At 37.5% G+C, this 23,578-nt stretch overlaps 1 protein-coding gene across 7 annotated transcripts in view; it reads right to left on the bottom strand.

Annotated features, from left to right (window-relative positions):
- Positions 1-23,578, bottom strand: part of MAST4 (microtubule associated serine/threonine kinase family member 4) — a 196,303-nt gene that overhangs the window by 41,453 nt on the left and 131,272 nt on the right. For all 7 annotated transcript variants that reach the window (XM_050716231.1, XM_050716229.1, XM_050716230.1 and 4 more), the window contains 7 exons: positions 20,662-20,731; positions 16,957-17,035; positions 11,514-11,671; positions 10,020-10,095; positions 8,408-8,617; positions 5,420-5,521; positions 6-138 (listed from right to left, as the gene is read on the bottom strand). In XM_050716231.1, the coding sequence (XP_050572188.1) occupies positions 6-138; positions 5,420-5,521; positions 8,408-8,617; positions 10,020-10,095; positions 11,514-11,671; positions 16,957-17,035; positions 20,662-20,731 (828 nt within the window). The remainder of the gene's footprint in view (positions 1-5; positions 139-5,419; positions 5,522-8,407; positions 8,618-10,019; positions 10,096-11,513; positions 11,672-16,956; positions 17,036-20,661; positions 20,732-23,578) is intronic.

The following is a 23,578-nucleotide window of genomic DNA, read 5'->3' as shown; positions in this document are numbered from 1 at the left end:
CTTACCTTCCAGAGGATCTTTATTTAAGCCCAGCTGACTAATAATGTATCGAGGGATGTCTGTTTTAATGCCTTGCCCTTCTTTAGCATGGCCCTCAGCTGCTTCCAAAAGATAGTAAAACTCTTCGGGATCAAATTCCTAGAAGAAAAAAGAATCATCATCATTCTCCTTGCAGAAATTGAAGCCTTAGAACCTAATATAACAATCTCCTTTTTTGTTTCTATTGCAAATATTTGTCATCTCCCTTATTAAAAACAATACCTCATTACTCTATTAGTAACCTATTATTCGATTACAATTCCTATACAATGTAATATGCTGTAAGCCATGAAACGTCATACCATTCTTTCAGAGCACTATTTTATTAATAGGAAGTTTTTTGCCCCCAAAACTTCCCACAGTATTCAGTGAAATGACCTATAACCAACAATTCATTCAGTATTCATTCAGTGTATCATTCAGTGACAAGATCTCACGTAAGAAGACTTCATCTCCCTGCAGCTGCTTGCACACAAAAATCTACTACTGAACTATGTGTACTTTCTACATAAATGTAGTAAGTGTGTACATTGCATATTAAAAATCTACTAAAGAAACTACATAAATATATTGCTTTTTTGTTTTCACTTCTAAATGAAACTTTGAAATGTTTTAATTCAATATATATGCACTGTATTTTATGGAAAATGCAACTAAACATATCACTGACTTTAGAATGAAGACAAAATTCTAACTTGCAGAAAACATCGTTTCAGCTTCATTCATCCAACTGATCCAAAACTAGACAAGAAACATCGTATTTTGTGAATCAACTACATTACTACTGTAGTTTATCCCATGTGTAACAGGCAAGCCCCCAACAGTGAGAAAAAAGTATTTACCATAATCCCTGCCTGTCCTCTAACTCGCTTGGAAATAAATTTATTTCACTACCTTAAGAGAAGATACAAATAGGGAAGCATTGAACAGAAAAAGGATGATTAATAAAAGGGTATTTTCCTTTTTTGTTTTTAATTAAAAAAGCCTTTCACTACCTTTCTCTATGAATTCGTATCAAAACTTCTTTCACACAGCCTCTGTATTCTTCAAGATGTTCTTCCCAACAACAGACCACAACAGGAGCAATACTTAATACAGTAAGAGCCACTAAGACGTTTTCCAGTCAATGTGCTGGATTAACCTTGACTAGCTGTCCAATGTCCACTGAGCCACTCTCTCACTTCTCAGCAGGATGGGGAGAAATACAATGAAAAGCACTCATGGGTTCAGAGGACCCGGAGATCACACACCAATTACCAACATGGGCAAAACACTTGGCTTGAGAAAGATTACTTTAATTTATTGCCAACTTATAACTGAGAGGGGCAGTGAGAAATAAAAGCAAACTACAAACACCTGCCCCCCTCTCTCTTCCCAGACTCAACTTAAATCTCCATTCTTCGACCTCTTACCAATTAACACAGTGCAGAGCAATAGGGAATGGGGGTCAGTCCATAACACTTCATCTCTGCTGCTCCTTTCCCATGCTGATGCCCCTGTTTCATGTGGGGTCCCTCCCACGGGATGCCGTCCTTCCCAAAATGAGCCTGCGGGGGCTGCCCACAGGCAGCAGCTCTTCAAGAACTGCTCCCACATGGCTCCGTACCACGGGGTCCATCCATCCCCCAGGAGCAAAGTGCTCCAGCACGGGTCCCCCACATGTGGGCAGCAGCTCCCCCCAGACCCCCTGCTCCTGCGTGGGCTCCTCTCCACGGGCCGCAGCTCCGGCCCGGGGCCTGCTCCTGCGGGGGCTCTCCATGGGCCGCAGCCTCCTCCAGGCCACATCCACCTGCTCCACCGGGGGCTCCTCCACGGGCTGCAGCGTGGAGATCTGCTCCGTGTGGGACCCATGGGCTGCAGGGGGACAGCCTGCTACACCAGGGGCCTCTCCACAGGCTGCAGGGGAACTGCTGCTGCATGCCTGAAGCACCTCCTGCCCTCTCACATTTTCTGTTTCTCTCACATTTTCTCACTCCTCCCTCTCACAACTGCTGCATGGTGGTTTTTATGTTGTTGTTGTTTGTTTTTTCACTTCCTTAAATCTGCTTGGCTCTGACATGGGCAGCTCCTGGGCTCTGCTCACAGCAGCCACCCCTGCAGGCCCCCTGCTACCAAAGCCTTGCCACATGAACACAATACACAGTGATGAAACACTGGCACAACTAAACAGACTTTTGATAGAGCAAGTAAGTTCTATCAAAAATTTCAGTAGAAGCCAGGGAGACGGCTGAGCTTGTTAGCTTCCTTGCTTATTTCTTGCCCTGCCATAACTTCCTGGGGCTTTTGTCTGCCTGCTAGGTCACCAGACTCCTGCCCTAGCTCCTTAGGCTACCCACGACTTGGGAACTCAACATCCCAATCTGGAAGAGAAATTAGCTTGAGAGATCACGTATCGTGCTTCATTTTGGAAACATCCAAACCACTGTAGCTACCAGGAAGACTTGCAGTGTTTCTGAAGTGAAATGTCTATGGTATTTTTAGTCTTATAAGAAACAATCTCAGTTTTTTTATTTTTCATGAAACTATTTACAACATCTGCAGCCTACTTCTGTGGATTTACCACAAAACCATTAAACACCCAAACTCTCTTACTTAGCTCAAGGTCTTTGGAGACTGCTAAACAGCCTAGAAATCTGAAATGTGTAACTAAGTATTACATGCTGTTTTAGCCTTACTCTTTTCATTTGACATGCTGAATCTCTTATATGCTAGTCTCTGACACTGATGAACACAACAATGTGATGATATACATGTAGACATAAGCTATTTGCCTACATCATGAAAACAACTTCTCCTTACCAGCAGCAGTGGTAGGTATATTTATGCAGTTTCTCCTCCACTTGTTAGTAAGTCAAGGTAATTTCAGAACAGATACCTTTAACCAGATAAATAAGTATGCGTAATGCATACACACACAAACATGTATACATCTAGATATATATGTAAATATTATAAACAAGAAATTTATTTCCTTATCTTTACTTCTACCTCTGCGTTTCATTCTTCACATACTGAAGCCACTGAAAATGGAAAAAATCTTTCAACATTTGGCAGTAGCTCTTGGCACATGAAACTAAAAAAAACGTTATTTATATGATTAATGTGTGAATAAAAATAGGAATTCATATACCACAAACACCGGAGCTAAGATTGCCGTAAGAAAACTGACTGCATTACGGTATAGTACATGAAACTCCTCATGATAAAAGCACTGGATTTATTTCCTGTAGTGCTATGAACTTTCTTACAGAGGCTGAAATTTTCCATATCTAGTATCTATTTCAGACAGACCTTTTAAAATATTAGCCAACATTATTCAAAATTTTCTACACAGAAGCTATGGAAAAATATTGTTTTTACAAGATTAAACAATTCCAGTGACCTTTATGGTGTAAGGCTTAACATCTTGCATATGAAATGTGGATTTTGTGACTGTCTGCCTACATTTGTTCAAGCTACCTGCCTCTGAAAAAACATACAGCGCAGAGTTGTTGTTCCAGCTTAAATCTCTGTCTGAAGTAAGAACACTCCAAAGAAGCTGTGCTGGCTTTCTCTGCCATTGCTGTTCTGAAAAGCTAAACAGCTGGAAGCAACTACGCACCCAAACTGAGAGAGAGAGAGAGAGACCTCATTTCCTGATCTGACAACACTGTCCCTTCCACTCACATCAGTAGGACCAGCAAAGGGACCAACACGAGATACAGAGCAGTTCCACTTTAAGTGTAGTGTGGCAGAGGAAGTAGGCTGGGATAAAATCCCAGGGGTAGAAACTGGGGACTAAGTGAATGGAGACTTGGACAAGCTAGCTATAAAACTTAATATTTAGGGAGAATGAACTAGTGGGCAAATGGGTCACCAGGAAACCATTTGAATTAAAAGATAAGACTGGGAACAAGACTGAGTGGGAAGGAGGAGGGTAGCATCTGAAGGGAGGACAAAGTGCCACAAAGAATGCATTTAAGGACATTTTTGCATGTGCAACGGTGAGGACGTGGACCAGAGGGAAGCAAGACATCATGAGAAATTGTATAAAAGGCTGGAGAAGGATTATGTGAACCTTGAGAATGGAGCACAGAAGTTGATTCTAGATATGACTGAATAAGCATTTCAGGGGACAGGGTGAAGGCATAAAGCAAGCCTGGATTCGACAGTAGAGGCAATATATGCTAAGGCGCCCTCTTCTCTAGAACCTGACATTTTTTTCATCTTTTATGTTCTGCTCCAGAGCACATACCGTATTTCAGATTTTTTTCTGAACTGCAAGTCATGAACAAACTGCAACTGGGAACACTGAGACATGGTATTTCCAAAACAAAACAGAGCCAGCTCTCAAAATGCCCATGGCTGAATGATCCAGGTTGTGGATTAACTGTGCCACAGATGAAGAAACACAGTGCAGAGCCAAGATCAGGTTGGAAAGACTGACTAGCTCAGATTCAGTGGCATGCAAATGCAGTTATGACACTTTCAGGCATAACTTGAGTCTAGCAGCAGGTTAGCAGCTCCCACATACGCAGAGTCTTGCCAGCCTCAAATAGCCATGTGCAGTGTCAACACTGTGATCCTGGTATTGGCAAGCACAGCAGCTCAACAAAGTCAGCTCAGGCTTCCTGCCAGGCCTGTTGGAGTCAGGCTGGCTCTTACATGGTATTTGGGTGTCTACACCATCCTCCTGAGTACACTGTGTTCTCTGAGCGTTTATTACTTCCACTGAACAACTGAAGCATGTTGGCTCTGTGCATAGGAGCAACTTCCCACACCTGAGCCTCCCCAGCTCTCACATCAGGGGCAGGCAAAGCAGACACACACCCAGGTGGCCTGGCACAAGCTAGCCCAGCCTGGCAACATCCATGCTATCCTCACGCGCAAGTTAACTCTTCTGTTTCTTCTGGTCCCCAGAATAATTCAGGCTACCTGTTCAGACACCCTAACCCTTCCCCCCAGATAAGGTACTGCAGAGCTAACTACAAGCTGCTTATAGCTCTGGCAACTGTTCAGCGCAACAAAATTATGAAACTTGTAAGAACAACAACGGGAAAACCACGAAGTAATTATGATTCCAGAGAAGTCTTCCCAAGAGAATAGCAAAGTCTAACAAAACAACAGAAAAACCCAAGTGGTTTTAAACTGGAGCTTCCCAAATTTATGAAAGGGATTTAATAACATAGCATTTGCAATAGTGAGGAGCCAAACACAACTGCAGGAGTTCCCTGTCAGTCTCATGTTTCTGACATAAAAGTAAAAAGGATCTCACCAACAATGAAGCCCTGCCCAGTTGTTCGACATTTCAGGAAATGATTGTAAATGGCCTTGAATACTAATCCAAAAAATTTCCCAGAGTAACAAGTAAGAAAACCTACTTACAGTAGCATCACCTTACCAGGCATTCCAGTAAACGAGCAGGACGAGCGATAACTATTAGGATTTTTCGGACCAGTTGCTTAATATATGCCAGTTCTCCACTCTCCGATCGCTCCTGTGCCTAAAAATTGAACGTAAAAGGAAAAATAAAACAAAACTTATTCAATGCACAACTTGGAAATATAATTGCTGGTTTTGAAGCATGTACTTTAGACAAATTGTAAATCATTATCAAGATACCAGCAGCAATGGTAAGGATAGCAACACTGTAATTTCAAACTGAAGTAATCCAATTTGTACAATCCTATACCTGCAACAATGAAGTAAAAGCGCCTAAAAACGACATATCTGCATTTTTTAATTATATACTTACTGTTATCAGTTTCACAAAAGGAAATACAATTCAATACATCATCCATCTACCTATACGTACTTTTGTACAAATAGTTAAGTTCTAGTTAACAGTTTTAGGATGAGACGAAAACAAAAACAAAACAGGAGGCTATACCACTTCCTGGATAGAGAGGCCACATACAGGTATGTGCAAAAGGAAGGCAATTTAAACTCGAGTTCTGTGAAGGTGATGACAAAAAAAGAATGCTATAGAAAAAACAGTTCTGAAAGGTTTGAAAAGATTTGCAAAACGGTTCTCTTAAACTTTTACCTCTAAGAAGAAAAGGTATAATGTGAGGATGTTAACGAATGCAAAGAAGCCATATGATCCTCATTCTGACTAAAACATACCCATAGCCTTTCAAATATCACCCAAGTATGTCTTTGTTCTTAACAGTATAAACTGAAGTTTTCCTCATCTCATTCTTATTCAAAATCACAAAAGGAATTGAAAGAAAACTAAGAATCTAACATTTTGAAAATGATTAATACGGCAACTAAGTACTTTTCATATAAAACAGATCTTATATTGTATTTTTGTAATTAAAAATCCTACAAAAAATGAAGCTACATGCTGCTCTCAACATAAGCGCTATCATTTAAAAACACACCAAATATTTGAAAAAAGTTAATCTGTAAAGCTTTAAAAAGAAAACAAGAAAAAAGGCACAAACATCATCTAGCACTCTGCAACGGATTTTAGAAGAACCTTAATTGGACACAAGCATTTGTATTCTGCACACTACCAATCAATTCCAAAGAGAACTCTTTTGTAAACAAAATGTCTGCCTGTTTTAATCACCAGAAAAATTTAAAGCAACTTTGTACAGTTTTGCAAACACTCAGGTGTGTATGTGAACAAAGACTTAATAAATATTACATTAAAGAAGGATGAAGCAGGAAAGCATTCAGATCCACTTAGCCTCTTGATCTTAGACTTATAAAAATCTCAACTGAACCAAACTGCTCAAATATCGAAGGAGCCTTCCCCAGCTTATGCAAAATAATCACAATGTGCCAACTAGCAGCAGGAAGCACAGCTTTCTCCTGAAAGTCACAGCTGGGAATTGATAACAAATATGTCGCATGAATCCAAAGCACAACTGAGTGCCCACAGCTGAGTTAAGCAAAGCAGAAAATTTTCCTTCCATCATATTACACTATTGACAGATACCATTTGCACTTACTCAAAAGGTGAGCCTTAACATTTTAAGGCATTATATCTTTGCAAAGCAGAAAATTTTAACATAATATAGAATTTGCATGATAGTACATGACAAAATGAGCGTTTTGTTGTAGTTTTTTTTAACATCTATACACTGCTTTATATACAGCTTGGAGAATAACCAGAGGGTTTTTTGTTACTGTTTTTAAATGAATGTGCCAACTTGCACTCTAAACTATACTTGCTGTGCAGCCATTTTAAGGGATATACTGTTTACACATACAGTTCAGTGCATCTTAGCTTTTAAGACGTGTTTCTTTGTATTTTGACATTATCACTACCATAACATAATTCCTAGTGAGATATCTCTAGCCAAATTGCCAACTCTGCCTGCACTTTGGCATCATAAAAATTTATTTCTCAAAAAGGTCACTAGTTCAAACTCTCTTTTGACTAGTAAGCAAGCTCTTATTTCCCTGCTCAAACAGTTGAGTTTCAATAATGCAGAAATACTTCACTGATGTCTTAAATTTTGCATTGCTTTATGAGAAGGTTCAAAACACAGTAGTTGTAGAAATCAGTAAAATACATATATTCACTGAACAGAAGACAATAAAATACAGCACAAAAAAAAAAATTAACCAAAAGCTTTAGTAACTGCTCCTGCATTTAAAAGAAAACAGAAGAAAAGACCAAGAAAAAAAATAAATTAACACAGACATAACATCTTAGTATCTCAGTGGGAAAATTTCAAGTCTATCAAATCTGCTGGTCTATCACATTAACTTTGGTTTATAATGTACTATCAAGTCCTATACAAACAACAATTACAGCATTCAGCATATTCATTTGTTCTAAAAATGATACACCTATAAAACATGCTGACTTACAGCATTGCACATTTCTTTAGCAAGTTTCATGTTTTTCTTAATACATTTAGCTGACTATTCTATGGAAGTTTCAATGCTTTTAGAACTGACAATTTCTGTTAATAAACAGTTTAATTATGAAATAAATAAATATTTAAATAATTAAATAGCCAAATAACCTCCATGTAACGAAAACATAAAGGTTGCTGTCTCCTTTGTCAACACAGCAGGCAATTAGTAGGGCTGATAAAGTGGAAAGAGTATGCTTCCTCATTTATCCACAGTAAATGATACAGCAAGCCTCCTCATTTAGGGCTTATTCACACACTTCTGTAAGCAATTTATAACTTGCACTGCATCAGAAAATGTTGTTGTTTCTGAATCTTTACAACCTACTTATCCCAGACTACAGTAGGATGCCTTTTGGTCCTTGTTGTAGTCATTATGTAGACTAAAACTGCCATGAACACTGACAATTATTTGAGTGCAACAGTCATAATAGTTTCAAGACAGCAACTCTTAGGCAAACATATTTAAACTACTTTTCTACCAAACATAACAGCATTCTCATGGCTCATACCTCCTGTAGCAATTTGTCTAATTTCTGCTGTAATTCAAGGAAGTATCGTGATGTGATGAGGCCCTGGTGGGATTTATCCAAACAATCTCGAGCCAGTTCTGTGATCTGATGGTGGGTAAAACTGAGCACTCCGTCTGCCAGGGGAAGGACGTTTTCTGGAGAATGATTTGTTATAATGTCCTGAAGCCTTTCCTCCATCTGAGCTGTGGCCTATATACAAATACATACATGATACATTATATCAGCCTTACAGCCTCAAAGCTTACTTCTGGTTTTACAACCCTTCTAGAGTGCCTAAGAAATTACCTACACAAAATATGTGAAATGACTCAAGCAAAAAAAGCAAGCAAATAGACAAAATGGCAGATGACATTTCCCCAGTTATCAGTTCAGAAAAGCAATCGCCTTACTGGTCTATTATGCGAATCCTGCTTTCTGTCTGCTGCAAGTCGTAAACACTGATCTTATATTGCTCACTAAAATAATTAGTTAACATTCATGACTGTAAAAATAAGCCCAAATCAAAATAAAAGCAATGAGAACTCATGAATGTCTTTGGCTGTTTTGTATAAACTGTAGGTGCTACAGACCAGAATATCTCCTTTCCTTTTGTACAGGTTATACCACAAAATTGTTCAAAATTTTGAAACTTTGAGTTCAGAGTTTGAAAGCCCATTAAATGATTACAAAAATCACAGGCTCACAGGTCCTGTTAGATGTGTCTGCAGGTTGCTAGATGTGCTTGCTTTATAGATCCAACTGACTGTTTCTCACAGCTGCATATGCTTAAAAAAATAGATATTGCAGTATGTTTCTTTTTACAAAGGAAACTCACACCTCTTAATTCATACATTACCCACTGAAATGAGCAGATCATTTCACACTATTGATTGCTGCTCAATCCCTCTACAAATATCTTCATACTTCCATAAAGAAATTTATGTGAAGAAAAATTAAGACTTTTTTTCCTACTTGTAGGCATTTTTGGAGTGATATCAGCTTAACCTTATTTTATTTGCCAAGAATCAAAATTCTATGAGAAACTGAGAGCACAGTGCACCTTGCAACGTGCCTGCACCAAAGAACTCATTTTTGTCTCAGATCTCTGCACAAGACAGCAACATTTCCTGATTTGGTATCTGAGTCAAACTCTCACAACTATGTACTGATCTTTACCTTTAAAGTAAATGTATAGCAAGGTTTTGCAAAAAGGGAGAAATGGCACTGAAGAAAGAAATTTGCAGCTGTACCAGCAGATTCTGTACAAGACTGAGCCACAGAAACAGTTTCAGTTTACTAATTCAGTATACATTAACCCCAAGTACACAGCATCTATTGAAAATGAACATATTGTTTCTTTCCAACCTGCAGAACGTATTACTAGAATGATTAATTTCAAAACCAGTTCAGCAGCTTTGTCAAACGAATGTCCAGTTCTTCTCAGCAGGGATTTTCTTTATTGTGATTTTATCTTTCTAATAAGAGGTTGGTGATGCTTTATGAAAGCCATTACAGCCTTGGATCATTAGTTCCCATAACAAAAACACCATTTACTTAAAACCTATGTTGCCTATCAATTTAGATATTGCATATCTTAAATATAATTCATTACCTTTGGGAACCTTTCTTTGTAGACATGGTTCATCATAATTATTTCATTGTCACAGCAGGCAGGAGAACGTCCAGGGCTGCAAGCAAAGCAAATTATCTCTTTAAACTTGTCTCAGCATGAGCTAGAATTAGTACTTATATTTCTGCATAGCTTATTTGCACCAAAAAGTCAGCACATGCTTCACTAGACAGACACATCCTCTAATCAGTGGCATGCTTGGTTCCTTTCTGCTATTTCTGACCATCCCTTAAAAGATAGTTCATGTATTTGACATATAACTGTCAAGGATGTTATTTTCTTAGTTTATAACTACAGTTTGGGATACATGCAGCTTTGCAACACTCGTGACATTACTTTTTTTTTTCCTCAGAAGGGCAACAGAGATATATATTTAACAGCTTATTATATGTATGACTACACCCACCCCTTTGAAGGTTACATACAATTAAAACAGCAAGACCTGACCAAGACCTCTATTATCTGCAAGTGAAAATGTTGAGAAGTTTGTTTTTTTTTTTAATCTATTTTTAAATTAGAAAATAGAAGAAAAATCAAAACAGTTATCTCCAATCTGACTTCCTACAAATAATGCCACACATAGGCATAGGTTCCATCAATGCCCGAGACACTGTGCCTGGAAAAAAACAAAGCATGAGACTTGCAGTAAAACCATCCATAAAAGGTACCCACAGCCTTTGCTAACCCAGGAAACTCCTTCATACTATCAAGAGCCTCATTCTTGGCTATCATTTCCTTTAAAAATCTCCACCTGACTTTCCTGGGCTGGGAACACCAGCCCATCCAAGTATGGTATAAAAGATGTGGAATAAGACTCCACAAAAGCAATGCCCTCCTAAAAGACTGTCTTTATCGCAACGTATACGTTAGGGCTTCTTATACACATACAAAAGAGTTTCTTGCAAGAGCAAAACAAGTGAGTTTCAGCTATCTAAAAGGGCAAAATTGAACACTTAAAAAAAAAAAAAACAATCTTCGATGAAACACACCTTATGCAAATGACCACCATAAAGGAAACTGGCCTACTCTTTGGGAAACAAAAAAATGAAGTTCATCTTGGTTAAAGAAAACAAATGAATACATTCCCCCCAACTCCCTGCCCATTTCTTCACTGCATTTCTTTCCAGACACTCCACGAATATAAATACATTTCAAATTATTTTGCAACAAAAGACTATATTCTGTAGAGTTTCAACTCTAGAAGAGTAGTTAGATCAGCACGGACTAGCTCACCAAGACATTTCATACAGGTTAGTTGCCTCCTTTAAGACCCAGATTACACTTCTAAACGCAGAATTAAGTGATGATCAAAACCAGGGGGTAACAATTAAAAAGGATTATTAATAGTTCAGGCACAGATTCTTACTTCTTGTATTGTACTTAAGCAATTTTGAAAATAGAGAATGCTCCCAATGCACAAAACCATGACGTTTAGAAATTTAGATTCAGCCCCTCTTACTAGATGGAGGAACTCACCTGAGACTTCTGGAGCGCGGACGCATTGCAGTGGTCCTGCACCTGTTATCACTCGCAATGCTTTCAGTGGTACAGAAATGTTTAGATAGAAAATGTAGTTCATCAGGTGTTGGTTGGTATGGTAACTGGTGCAGCTTTTCTTGGGACGAACAGGATGACTACAAGAGCAGAACAGAACACAAGCTTCTATCAGAGTGAAAAAGCATTTTCAAGATTATGTTCACAGCTCATGAATGAAGCCATTTAATATAAAAACTAGTTACTGTTTCCAATGTTTAGCTACCAAATTAAAGAAGAAAAATAATTAGTCTCAACTTAATGAGCTAAATACAGGGTATAAAAACAACTTCAGTTTAGGAAGAAAGCTGTTGCATTTCAGAAGTTCACATTTCCTCTGTCTAAGGCAAAGAAGACATCTGGCATCAGTAATACGCACCAATATTTAAAAGAATATTTAAAACTGAGTCTGCTGAAAATTAATTATTTACATAAGATAGAATGATAGCTGCAGAGTACAACTTATTGCCGCCATACATATTTCAATTCCACATACAAAAGTTATTTCATTATCCAAATTTAAGCTATTAATGAAGTTTTGAAAAAAAAAGTTAAATGTAATCTAAATTCTCGTAGAAAAAAATCATATGCTATTTTCTCTTAAAAGCTGTACATTTAAAATGACATGAAAGAACTTAATGCCTTTATCAAGATAGTTTCTATGGCTGATGGAAATGAAAAGGATTATATTTAAACCACCCATTTCATTTAAAAATGGAAGATATAGACAGTTAAGAGATTGAAATTGTTACTACAATAACTAGACTTGCAAAACTGCGTGTAAAGCCCCCCTGTATAACACAGTGCTGCCTTCTATGCAGCACAGCTAGCTACCTAAGCCACATTAAATGTTTAGTGGAAGAACTTTGAAACTACTTTGCTCAGCTTGGATTTGATGTCTTTGTGAAGAATGTGTCCACGGGTCAATGCATTAACAACCAGCCTTGCTAGCCTGGACTATTACTATAGACGCTCTAGTGTTTCTGGTCCCAAAGGTGGTTTCCAAGATAGCTCAGTTTACAGGTATCTTTGTGTGATTCTACAAAGCTGCTCAGTACCAGTCCCTTTTTTTTATCTGTGGAGGGGAAGAAGTCCAAAAACTTTTATTTCTTTCTGGAGCTCTTCAGTCCTCAGCTGACTTTTTCAACAAAATGAGATTCTTCTAAATATCAATCTTCATGTGCAAATTATTGTACTTATTTGTCTTGTCATATGGGAAATCAAGACCCCTGCCTGGCTGCTTTTTTGTTGGAGACCAGCACAGTAAAAACATCTTTGCTATGTTGTCCCAAGTGAAAGAAAACAGTAAACTTTCATACTGTATAGATGTTCTCATGCACTGCTAAGGTCAGCAGGTAATATCCAAGCTGTCAAGCACAGAAATGAGTCAGTCTTCCTAATTCCCTAGCAACTTGTATGGCAAAAGCTGAATATATCCTAATTTTAGGAACTGAAGAAAACATAGTTATCACACTAGATCTCATGAAATCATCCCCTGAAATAAAAAAAAATTAAAAAAAAATAAAAAAAGAAGAAAAGAAACTGCTCAGAGAGGTTTACTTTCACTGGACTGGTCTACACGGTAAGGTTTCATCACATCAGAACAAGTTAAAGTTAACAAGACTGCATTACCTTGGTTTTGTTGCAGACTAAGAAGCATATACACCAAGAATGTACTGCAGTTCACTTGATGGGCAGTAACTTGCCAAGCCATAGTAACTCATTTATGCATTTCAGCTGTATCACAACACTATGCATAATTCAGCACATAGCACTAACTATATTCCTTCCTATCTCACACTAAGGCAACTAGCTGCAGTTAACCTCACGGTTAATCCTAGAGCCACTATTGTTAAGTTGTATACTCTAGTATAGCAAAATTTCCCAATAAAGACTGTCACATATACCTATTTCTATAAAATCAATCTGTACCTCTTGAACTTCAGGGGATTCTGGGAACATCAGGAAGATAATAATCTTCCTCATGTTTTCCACACTTAAAATGTCACAGAGTCTACATCCAACAGGATTATAGTGGAAAATACTTCTTTTGCTAAGGACTCTCAGTTGCATCAGGATCATCACAGGTCCAGAGCACATTTTCTTGGAGGTCTGAACTGCGACCTCTGAACAGATCTGAGCTCTCATAGCAGAACTCTTCACTCCCATCCTCCGCAAAAAAAAAAAAAAAAAAAAAAAAAAAAAGCTCTCTTGGCATTCTAGAATAGCTGCTTCAAAAGCTACATAGCATTTAACATATATACACAAGCACAGCGCACCAAGGCAAGGCAAACTGTTCTTCAGAGAAAGACAGATCTGCAGCCAATACCAGTTTATGTAACTGCAAAAATGAATTTCCAGATCTCCCTAGCCTATCTTCACATATCCAAATAATTTTCTAACAGGCTACTGGCAAAAACATGCAACCAAATTTTCTCTTGCTTTATCCTCTTTATAGTCTCTTTCTCTTAAAAGGGGCATAATCATCTTGACTGCATGTTTTAGCTGGAAAGATCTGATCCAACTTTGTTTCTTGGAGTATGACACAGCAATAGTTTATTTTCAATTGAACAATCCTCACAGGAGATATTTTCATTTACTTTCATCTTTGTTTAGAGAACTGGAGTATGAAACTCATGAACTTCCATTAAATTGATAACTCCATTAATCTCTTCACTTCCACCATAAAACAAAACAAAACAACAACAAAACAGGTTAACAGGAAATGGTTTGCTGCAATCATCTGAGTGTAATCATGATATGATTACTTATATGACCCTTCTGTCCCTGCTTTGACTTTTAGTTGCTTGCAAAGATCAAAGCTGTGATCTATTGTGATGTGTAAAAAACATTTCTGGTCTCCAGTTAATAAATCTCTAGGTTAATGTGAATCTTATTCATCCTGCACTGAAAAGAAACTGTTTTGTATATACTCTTGAGACTACTGTTTCTGAAGTGGTCTCTCATCGTCTTTACGAATTTGTAAAAATACAGAGAATGAGGCTGCACATGGCTAGCTGTTTCAGATTCTGAAAAAGTACATGAAACCAATTAAATGGGCAGATTTCCAGTTTCATTTTCTGATTCAAATATGTCATTCAGTGGGATTTGGCCAACCTCTTTTTAGTGGTTTGTGGGGATAGGACAAGGGGTAATGGCCACAAGATGGAGCACAGGAAGTTCCGCACCAACATGCGAAAGAACTTCTTCACGGTGAGGGTGACGGAGCACTGGAACAGGCTGCCCAGGGAGGTTGTGGAGTCTCCTTCTCTGGAGATATTCAAGGCCCATCTGGACGCCTACCTGGGCAGCCTGCTCTAAGGAACCTGCTTTGGCAGGGGGGTTGGACCCGATGATCTTTCGAGGTCCCTTCCAACCCCTTCAATTCTGTCATTCTGTGATCCAGTGGGTAAAAAATGAAAAGCAAGGAAATAGTGAAATATAAAAAAAAAAAGGACATCAATTCTATACTGCTTCTTTCTTCAACAAAATCCAAACTTTTTAATTTGAAAATATTTACTTCCACAAATTAGAAACTGTTAAATGCTACACAAGACATCTAGTTCAGTATCTATAAGATATTTTTGTGTCAAAGAATATAAAGACAGAATTCAAAAACAATCACAAAAGTTAAGATATTTAACTCCCTAAATGAGTGATTTTTTTTCCAAAAGAAATGAGAACACGATGTAAAAGTTGTTCCATGTTCCAGCACATCCATATAGTAAACTTAATAGAGTAATGAAAGCAGAAAAAAAAATGGACCTACCATTTTAAAATTGCACCCATCAAGGAAAAAAAAAACTATGCCCATCGATGGAAAATTAAAACTGTTTTTATGCGTTTCTAACACAGCTTTTCATTTCCTCTGTAGCATAAGCCTGTTACTTTTAACAATGATGGAGTTGCTATAGCAATTACTTATTATCTGACAACACCTTTTACGTCAATATACTTTAAGTGAAGAACACAGCATATTTGTTTTAGTTCCAAGAAGAGGTGTACGAGTGAGCACTATGGGAAGTGCTTAAGGACTTAATGTGAAATAAAGCAATTTCCTCGGCAAAGGCATGATCTGTACAGGTCTGAGGTCAAAAATCAGCACTGCTGAGGAGCAGTTCATAAAATACATAAAATCCCCCAACCTGGCTTGAAGACTGTAAGAAATAGTAATGACTCAATTTTCCAGCGCTTTTGTGGACAAAAGTAAAATAGAGTTGATCATAATATAAAATGGTCAAGTTTTACCAATGTACAGGGTGTAGAATTCCACTACTTCACAAGAGAAACAGAACATATCCAAGAGAAGAGAAGGCTTACTTAAACTCTGACAGAAACGTTTAAAAAAAACAGACATCAGGTGTCCAGTAATATTTACTACCCATAAAACAGTACTTTCCGTAACAGTGCAATGCTATAGGTACAAACCAAGGCTCATGATACAAAATTACCCTTTGTCAAAGAATCATAGTTGGATCTGCAAGGACCAGACCCTTTATTGCGGGAGACGTAAACAAACAGCCCACTATTTGCCGTTTCCAAAGCAGCCTTTCTCCCCAGTTGCACCTTCCTAGTCTCAGGTGTGATTATCACTAAAGATAGCTTAGTTCCAGGTTGTAAGATGACTCAGTGCTTCCTCTGCAGTACAGACAAGTTTGTCATGTGCAGAAGTACAAATTCATACTTCTCTCACCTAACCTTATTATTGGAGCACAATCACATGCACTGCCATGGTGCACTTCAAAAGTTAGACAGTGCACACAAAATGGGGCTGGGTGTGATAGGAGATCACATCAAAAGGACTGATCTAACATGCAAAAACTAACAACATAAACTATCGTATTTATCCTATTATGCATTCTAAGGAATTCTTCTGTTCTAGTTATAGCCATCTAGAAAGCTAAATATCTCGTCTAATATCATGCACTAACATCTGACTATTACAAATGAAAAAGACAGGCAAATGTGTGATTCATCTGATTTTAAGATAGCAGTCTAGCCTAGGATGGACGAATCATGTTGTAGGGTGGTTTCTGCTAGCTCACAAACTCAATACCTAACTTCCATATGGCTAAAATAAGGCAGTATGTCTTCCCCACTACTGCTATATAGATCAAAAGGAGGCAGTTAAATGCTACTTCCCGTCCAGAGAAAGAAGATCTGTAAAAGCAAAGCACCAGTTGCCTCAAGTTCTTCTTCTGTATCAGTGAAGCAGTTTTATATCCCATGTTAATTCAAAGTATACAACAAGTAGACGAAGTAAACAAAAAAGACAAAACCCTACATTGCCTTTTCTTAAAAAAAAAAGAAAAAAGAAAAAAACACGGAACCTTTGCTACAGTTAAGAAGATAGGGCACGTAATAGCATACTATTCTGGATACTTACAGAAACAGTTGAGCTGGGTGTGTTTGTACCATAGCCAGAAGAAGGAAGGGAGGCCAAAGACCAGCGGCGACCATCAGTCCTGTTGTGAAACTCAGTTTAGTCAAACGAACACTGCAGTACCCTAACACAGAAACATCTGCAAAAGTGTTATTGTGGAAAACTGCATTCCAAAAGCATGATATAAACAAGGTTTTTAATAGAAATAAACTTTCACATCAGACCACAATAAACAAACATTCAGCAAGGATGATTTGGGCTTACAGACTTTTTAGGGCATTTTTCTAGTCAAAATCTGTGAGATGAAATAACTAGAAAGTGAATGAACAGACAACTGATCTCTCACTAATATGCATAAAAATTGAACACATGGAGTCTTCACAACTCTCAGGTTCATCAAACGAAAATTAATGTGAAGCAAATTAAAAACCTGTGAACAAACCAACTGTGATGCTCTGAACTACAAAATAACCGATATAGTTTGCTTGAAACATAAGGGTAACACTTCTGTAATTGACATTAGTACAGGATACCAGCAAACTAACAAGCGAATATAAAATAACTAGAAAGAATGATCAGATAAACTTTTTTTTTTTTCAAAATCAAATGTAGGTCAGGAAAAAAAAAAAAACAGCAAAAATCATGCTTACTCAGGAAAAAAAAAAAAAGAATCATAACCAAAGCCAATTTCTATTCTTCACAGCTTCAGGTGAGCTACACACAGACAACACGGAGCTTAAACATTCAAAAAGACAAGCCAAAAAGCAATGATGAGGTTGGTGTTTGGATTTCCGAGGAGGTAAAATTTACCTGTCGCTTCGATGCCCATGACTGGAGTACAATAGTATCAAATATGTTTAAAAAAATAAAAAAATATATACATAAATAACAAAACAGGAGTAGTTTTTATTAGCACACAATTTTATATTAGAGGAGAGTTCACAGGCGAACTGAGGCTCTGTTTTACAGCCAGTAAAAAGAACGCCTCTCAAGACTGATCTGCACAAAAAAAAAAAATTCCTCAAAGTAGAACTAAAGTCATAATGAATCAGGAACCTTCAACCTCTTGCTGTAACTTCCCTGCATGGAACTTATCCTGCATGGTAACTGTCTGAAAACAATGATCATGAACCTTGAACCTCTTGATGCAATTTCCCTACCATTCAAGGTAACTGTCTAAAAACACCCTTCCCTCTCTCCATTCTAGCAGCTTATTTCCTACTCCCATTTATCCACAAGCTACAACCCAAATTTTGAAGAGGCAGAGCATATGAAAAGAGGTAAAGTACTGTACCTAAAATATTGTCAATTATAAATGACGGTATATAATTTAACAGTGCAAATTATTAAGAGAACATGTGGTAGAGGGACAAGTGACTGCATCAAAGATTGAACTCTGGAAAAAACTTCCTCCTCGTCCACAATTTTGTTTTTAATTCTTTAATTCTCCTCCCCTTCCCCATTACGAATGAACAACAACCAGGCTAACAAACTATTATAAAAATACTTTTCATTTTGACTCAGCTGCACAAGCAAGGTATATTCACAGTTGAAAGACAAAGTACTTGCAATTTATTTAAAATGGCTTAGACCCACATATTCCACACCTGTGAGACAGAATATACATCCTCACTGAATGACTTCTATATAGAACAGAACTCCTGCATCATACAGCAGTTCTCACTCAGAAGGGCCACTGAAGATGGAGATGGTTATCACAGAAGGTATCCAAGAAACAAAGGAGGCAGAATAGGAGGATTTTTGAATTGGGAAGAAGCAAGAAAAGGTTAGCAAGCATCTACAGCATTTTCCCCCAGACCCTGACACACCACTTGTCCCTGGACCATACTGCAGTCCTACCCAGTTCACAGAAGCTCTAGAAAGCAGGATCCACCAGCTCACACATGCTGTACTCATGTGTATTGGCAGAAGACACCTAAGTTGCAGATACAAGTAGCGCAACCTACTCCCCTGCATCACCCACCAGTTCTGGGCAGAGGAAATTGACACTTCCGACTGTTGCAGAGTGGCCTGGGGAGTTCTGCCTCCATCCCCACCACACACAGGTTATATGGAAATAACCACAATACACACAGCAAACTGAAAAACTCTTATATCAGCACTGTTTCAAATTAAGTGTTATCAAGCATTTGTGCTATAAACACGGAAGAAAGTGTCCACAGAACTGGTATAAATAAGTTTCTTTGAATCCCATCAAAAGGGTGAAGTATTTTGAAATCACAGAAACTTCTTGTGTTAATACTCCTTTAAATAAAAGATTTAAAACTTTTCACTTGGAAACTAGTATCTGTACAATGCTCTAAAAATGGTCAAAATCAAACTGAAGCACTGATAGATGAATTCATTTTTCCTCCTGAATTTTAAGGTTCAGAGAAAGATGATTATTTGAACATTTTGTTGATTATGAGTGTGAAAGGAAAAATACATCCTGCCTGCTGTATTTCTAAATAATGCTCAGTCTTTCACATCTGTTTTTTCCATTATAAGCTATTTCAGGATTTAATGAATCTTTCTAAAAATATGTTCACAAACAAATGTAATCTATGAACACACATCTTTCCTTTTTTAAGCAAAAGATACTATCAAGAGGAAGTAGATTCAAAAGAAATACTTTAAGGATTAAAAAAGTAACATCATATGCTGTCAGAAAGATTGACATGATCTATTATTGCAGACAAGTTTGTTTCAGGTAAGAGTTAAAGGAACACTTGTGTAAAGCTTTCTCCCCTTTGCAGGTTTCAAAAAGCGTTTAGCCATTTTTTCACAAGTACGTTTGAGAGCTTGTGTGTGCAGCTTTAATGAACTCCCAAAATAAAGGAAGCAAAGCTACAGCAGCAAGTGCTATCTCACTGCAAATGCAACAGTCACATACCTGGCATTGTTTAATGACAAAAAGTGCTACAGGACTCCAATTTCTTTTTTTGTGTCTATACTCTTGGGTCAAAATATAAACTCTACCTACCCTCTCAGGCTTAGAGTTAATGAACATATTATTTGAGGTAGGCTGACAAGGTGTTAAGTGATACGGAACCATAGTGGCACAAATAGGCAGTCTCCCATGACACATAATCAACTTAAGTTACGGTTCATTTAATAGTAATTTACTTCATAGATCACTTCAAATTCACTTTAGGTCTTCAAAAATTCTAACATTAATTAATCCTCACAACACTCCTATGACAGAGCTCCTATGACTGTCTCAGTTGTTCAGATAGTGAAACAGGTCAAGGTCAGATATTAAATGTACAGTGACGATGCTGCTACCAGTGAAACCCGGCCCTGAACTCATGAATTTCTATTCCATTTTCTCTAAGATACAGTTCTTGCATGCCACGCACTTCTTACACTGTTAAGAAAAAAATAAGAAAAATATGTATGTAGGTTATAATTTCTCCGAACCCCAATGGATGAGGAGATCTTTCTATTTTCATACAGTGTGAATCTATTTAAAAGCCATTAATACAATATATATATTTAAAAATGTATGATGTCACTGTATCTATCATCCAGCACAATTTTGTTGCAAATCAGGTTTAAAAGAGGTTATTTAACAGAGATAACACTTGTCATTCTGAGTGATAGACTTGACAGATACAGCTATGTATTTCCAATCATCTTTTAATATCTGGGTCCAACAACATTTCCTCTCTGCGAAACGCATGATGTGTACTAAAAACAAACTCTTACCTTCGTGCAAAAGAAAAGTGGGCTGAGGCACTGGGAGAGAAATTCCTAGGGCTATCTTGAGGACTGTTTCCTGTTGGAAGGGGGAATACATAAATAAATACATATTAGAAAAAAGAAAATACATTTCAGACATGATAACACTAGCATTTCCAGGCAGGTTAAAAACTAATTTCTGAATTTCTCCTCTTGAGGACACTGAAAAAAATGAAATACAATTTTATGTGACGTGAGATTTCATTTAGTATTTGACTTTTTGTTACTGAATTTTCTAACTCACAGAAAACGCTCCATTCAACCTGAGAAAGTTTACAAAATGTTGGTTTGAAAGAAATACACTTTCAATCACGGAAACAAAGTGTTTCTTAATCACACGTATTTGAAAGATAGCAAAATCATTATTAGCATGATTTAGCCCTTACACAAAGTCTCTACAGCATTTTCACAAGAGCTTTATTGTGAATTTTTCATTGTTTAGTTTTTTTCCTAGCTCCTAACCCCACATAAGCAGGCAGAACACACTTAATGATTTTTTTTCCCATTACTTCTGTGAGACATTGGCACAAAATTTGACTACAAGTATGTGATAAGAAGTGACTGTACACTGTGACCAAGCTGCAATTTTATGACGGTTACTTCTTCATATTACAGTACTCAACCTCCTTCTGAACAATGAAAGTGTGGAAAGAAGATGAGTGGTGAGAGGTGTTCCAGTCACCTTGACTCCTCAACATATGTAACTAGAGAAAAGACAGTATATAAAAAAGAAATAAGAATGACACCCAAAAAATAAAAATCACCTCAAAAGCTAAACAGATAAGTTTTAAAGTAGTGCCAGCATACATCTAAATCTACCCTTCCTAAAATAAAGAACAGATTGCAACATCAACATATTAAAGTAGTGCATTTGTTGCAGTATTTTTATTTTTGACATAAATGAGACTGCAACATTAAGAAATAGATAAAAAAGCTTCTGCATATCCAGCTAGAATCATTATTTAGTTTCTGAGAAGAAAATTACTACCTACATGTGAAAAGGCTGCTACAACAAATTGAGTACCTAAAACACTTCAAGTGGCCTTGATTTCTACTCAAAATTTTGAATGAGCTTTGAGTTTTTCACAGTTAATGTCCTTAGACACTCAATGATGGAAAGTGTAATCATGAAACCATTAGGTAGTAAACAGAGACCCCCTCCCCTGACTTTTTTTTTTTTTTTTTTTAAATCAGGAGCAGATGCAAAATGTGTTTTTAGCTCTGCTTAGATCATGTCTTTGCATCTGTTCTTAAAGCCCCAGGAGATGAGAATCTCACTTTCACTGGCCAATACCACAGACTTTTTTGTCCGTTTATCTATCACAGAAAAATTATGTCTTTTCAACTTTACCTTCTCCCCCTCAAGACCCTAGCTTCTTCATTATTTTTCAGACACTTCTGAGGGCCTAGATAATTTCAAGGTAGCAAGGATTTTTGTTCCCTGAAGGGATGGGGGGAGACCAGAGGGAATCTAAAGCCACACATATGGCACAGATTTCAATCTTTATTTGGGAGCCAACACAATTTATTCTTGTCCTGCATGAACTGAAAACACCAAATTACTGACAGCAACAGGTCATTTCATTTAACAGCTAACTGGATTTCTTTTGCTGCTACCAGAGCTTATTTAATAAAGATAAGATTTAAAAAAAAAAAAAGTAACACTGTGCAGATAAAACATTGTCACAAAGTTTAGCTACTGCACTGGTAAGAATTAGCTGTAACTGGGAGTCCTTTGTGAGCTTAGATAAGAGGGAAAAAAGACAAAGAAGCTACCTTAAACTCTGTCACAGAAGCAGGGACTTAGGCTAAATGTGGTGAGACAAACAGCGTTTGACAGGAAATAATCTGACAAATCAGGAGATGGGGGGGCATCTTAAATTCATCTGTTTAGAAGTTATACAGAGTTAAACTTATTTACTACACATCAACGACATGCCTAACTGTCCACCAGTTAGTTCAAACATAAGCTTAACCTTCACACTGAAGCAAAAAACATCAAAGAAAGCAGTAATGTTATAACTACAACAGTGGGTGGTTCAAGGAGACACAGTGCTGCTACTGCCTGACTAGAGGCGAAGATCACTTCCTGTCAGACAAAATCCAAAATCAAAGTCTTATTCAGGAAGAATATTAGATACTGTTAATAAGAAAATCAGTATGCAAGCAGCATTTCCAAAAGCAAATGAGCTTTTAAAACAACAAGATTGGCAAAGCCATATACGTAATACCTGGATATTAAATCCTGCAGGCTTATCTAGACGTCTGAGAACCCAGACAAGACTGGAAACAGAGAATGGAAAATCCAAACCCCAAACAATGGGAGCAACAACTAGTGCTACTAAAGGTTTAAGGTGTGGTGTTCCAGAAAAACAAGAAAGGTTAGAAGCAGAGTCCTATATGTGACCTTCATCCATCATGGCATTCATCCACCCCCAAGTCCATCTGCAAGTCAATACCTGGGAGACTTTCAAATAAAAACCAGTGCCAGTTAATTCTCTGCCCATATGTGCAGTGCCTGCTTATTAGTCAAATCCCGCTGTTCTCTGGGATCTGCTTGCTGCTGTATGTTTAGGCCCAGGGTATCTCTATGCTGCTGAGATTACTGTTGATGTTCCTGACCTGATGAAGTAAACCTGACTGGTGGTCATGCATTAGGCAAGTAATTAACTCAAGTATCCTCTGGGAGAAGTAGCACAATGAATAGGCAATCAACATACCAAAACAATACTTTACCTCATGACAATACACAGGGTGTCTCATTTTGCAAGCAGCTATTGTTAAGAATACTATACCCAGATTAATTAAATTGTGTGATTGTTTTGTAATTAGCTTCAAAAAGTCCTGTGCCTTTGCCAAAGAGGGAAGATGTTTTACATCTCTT

This window comes from Cygnus atratus, chromosome Z (genome assembly GCF_013377495.2).
Source record: "Cygnus atratus isolate AKBS03 ecotype Queensland, Australia chromosome Z, CAtr_DNAZoo_HiC_assembly, whole genome shotgun sequence".
NCBI classification, from domain to species: Eukaryota; Metazoa; Chordata; class Aves; order Anseriformes; family Anatidae; genus Cygnus; species Cygnus atratus.
The sequence above is the reverse complement of the archived record's forward strand: the minus strand, read 5'-3'. Positions and strand labels throughout refer to the sequence as shown.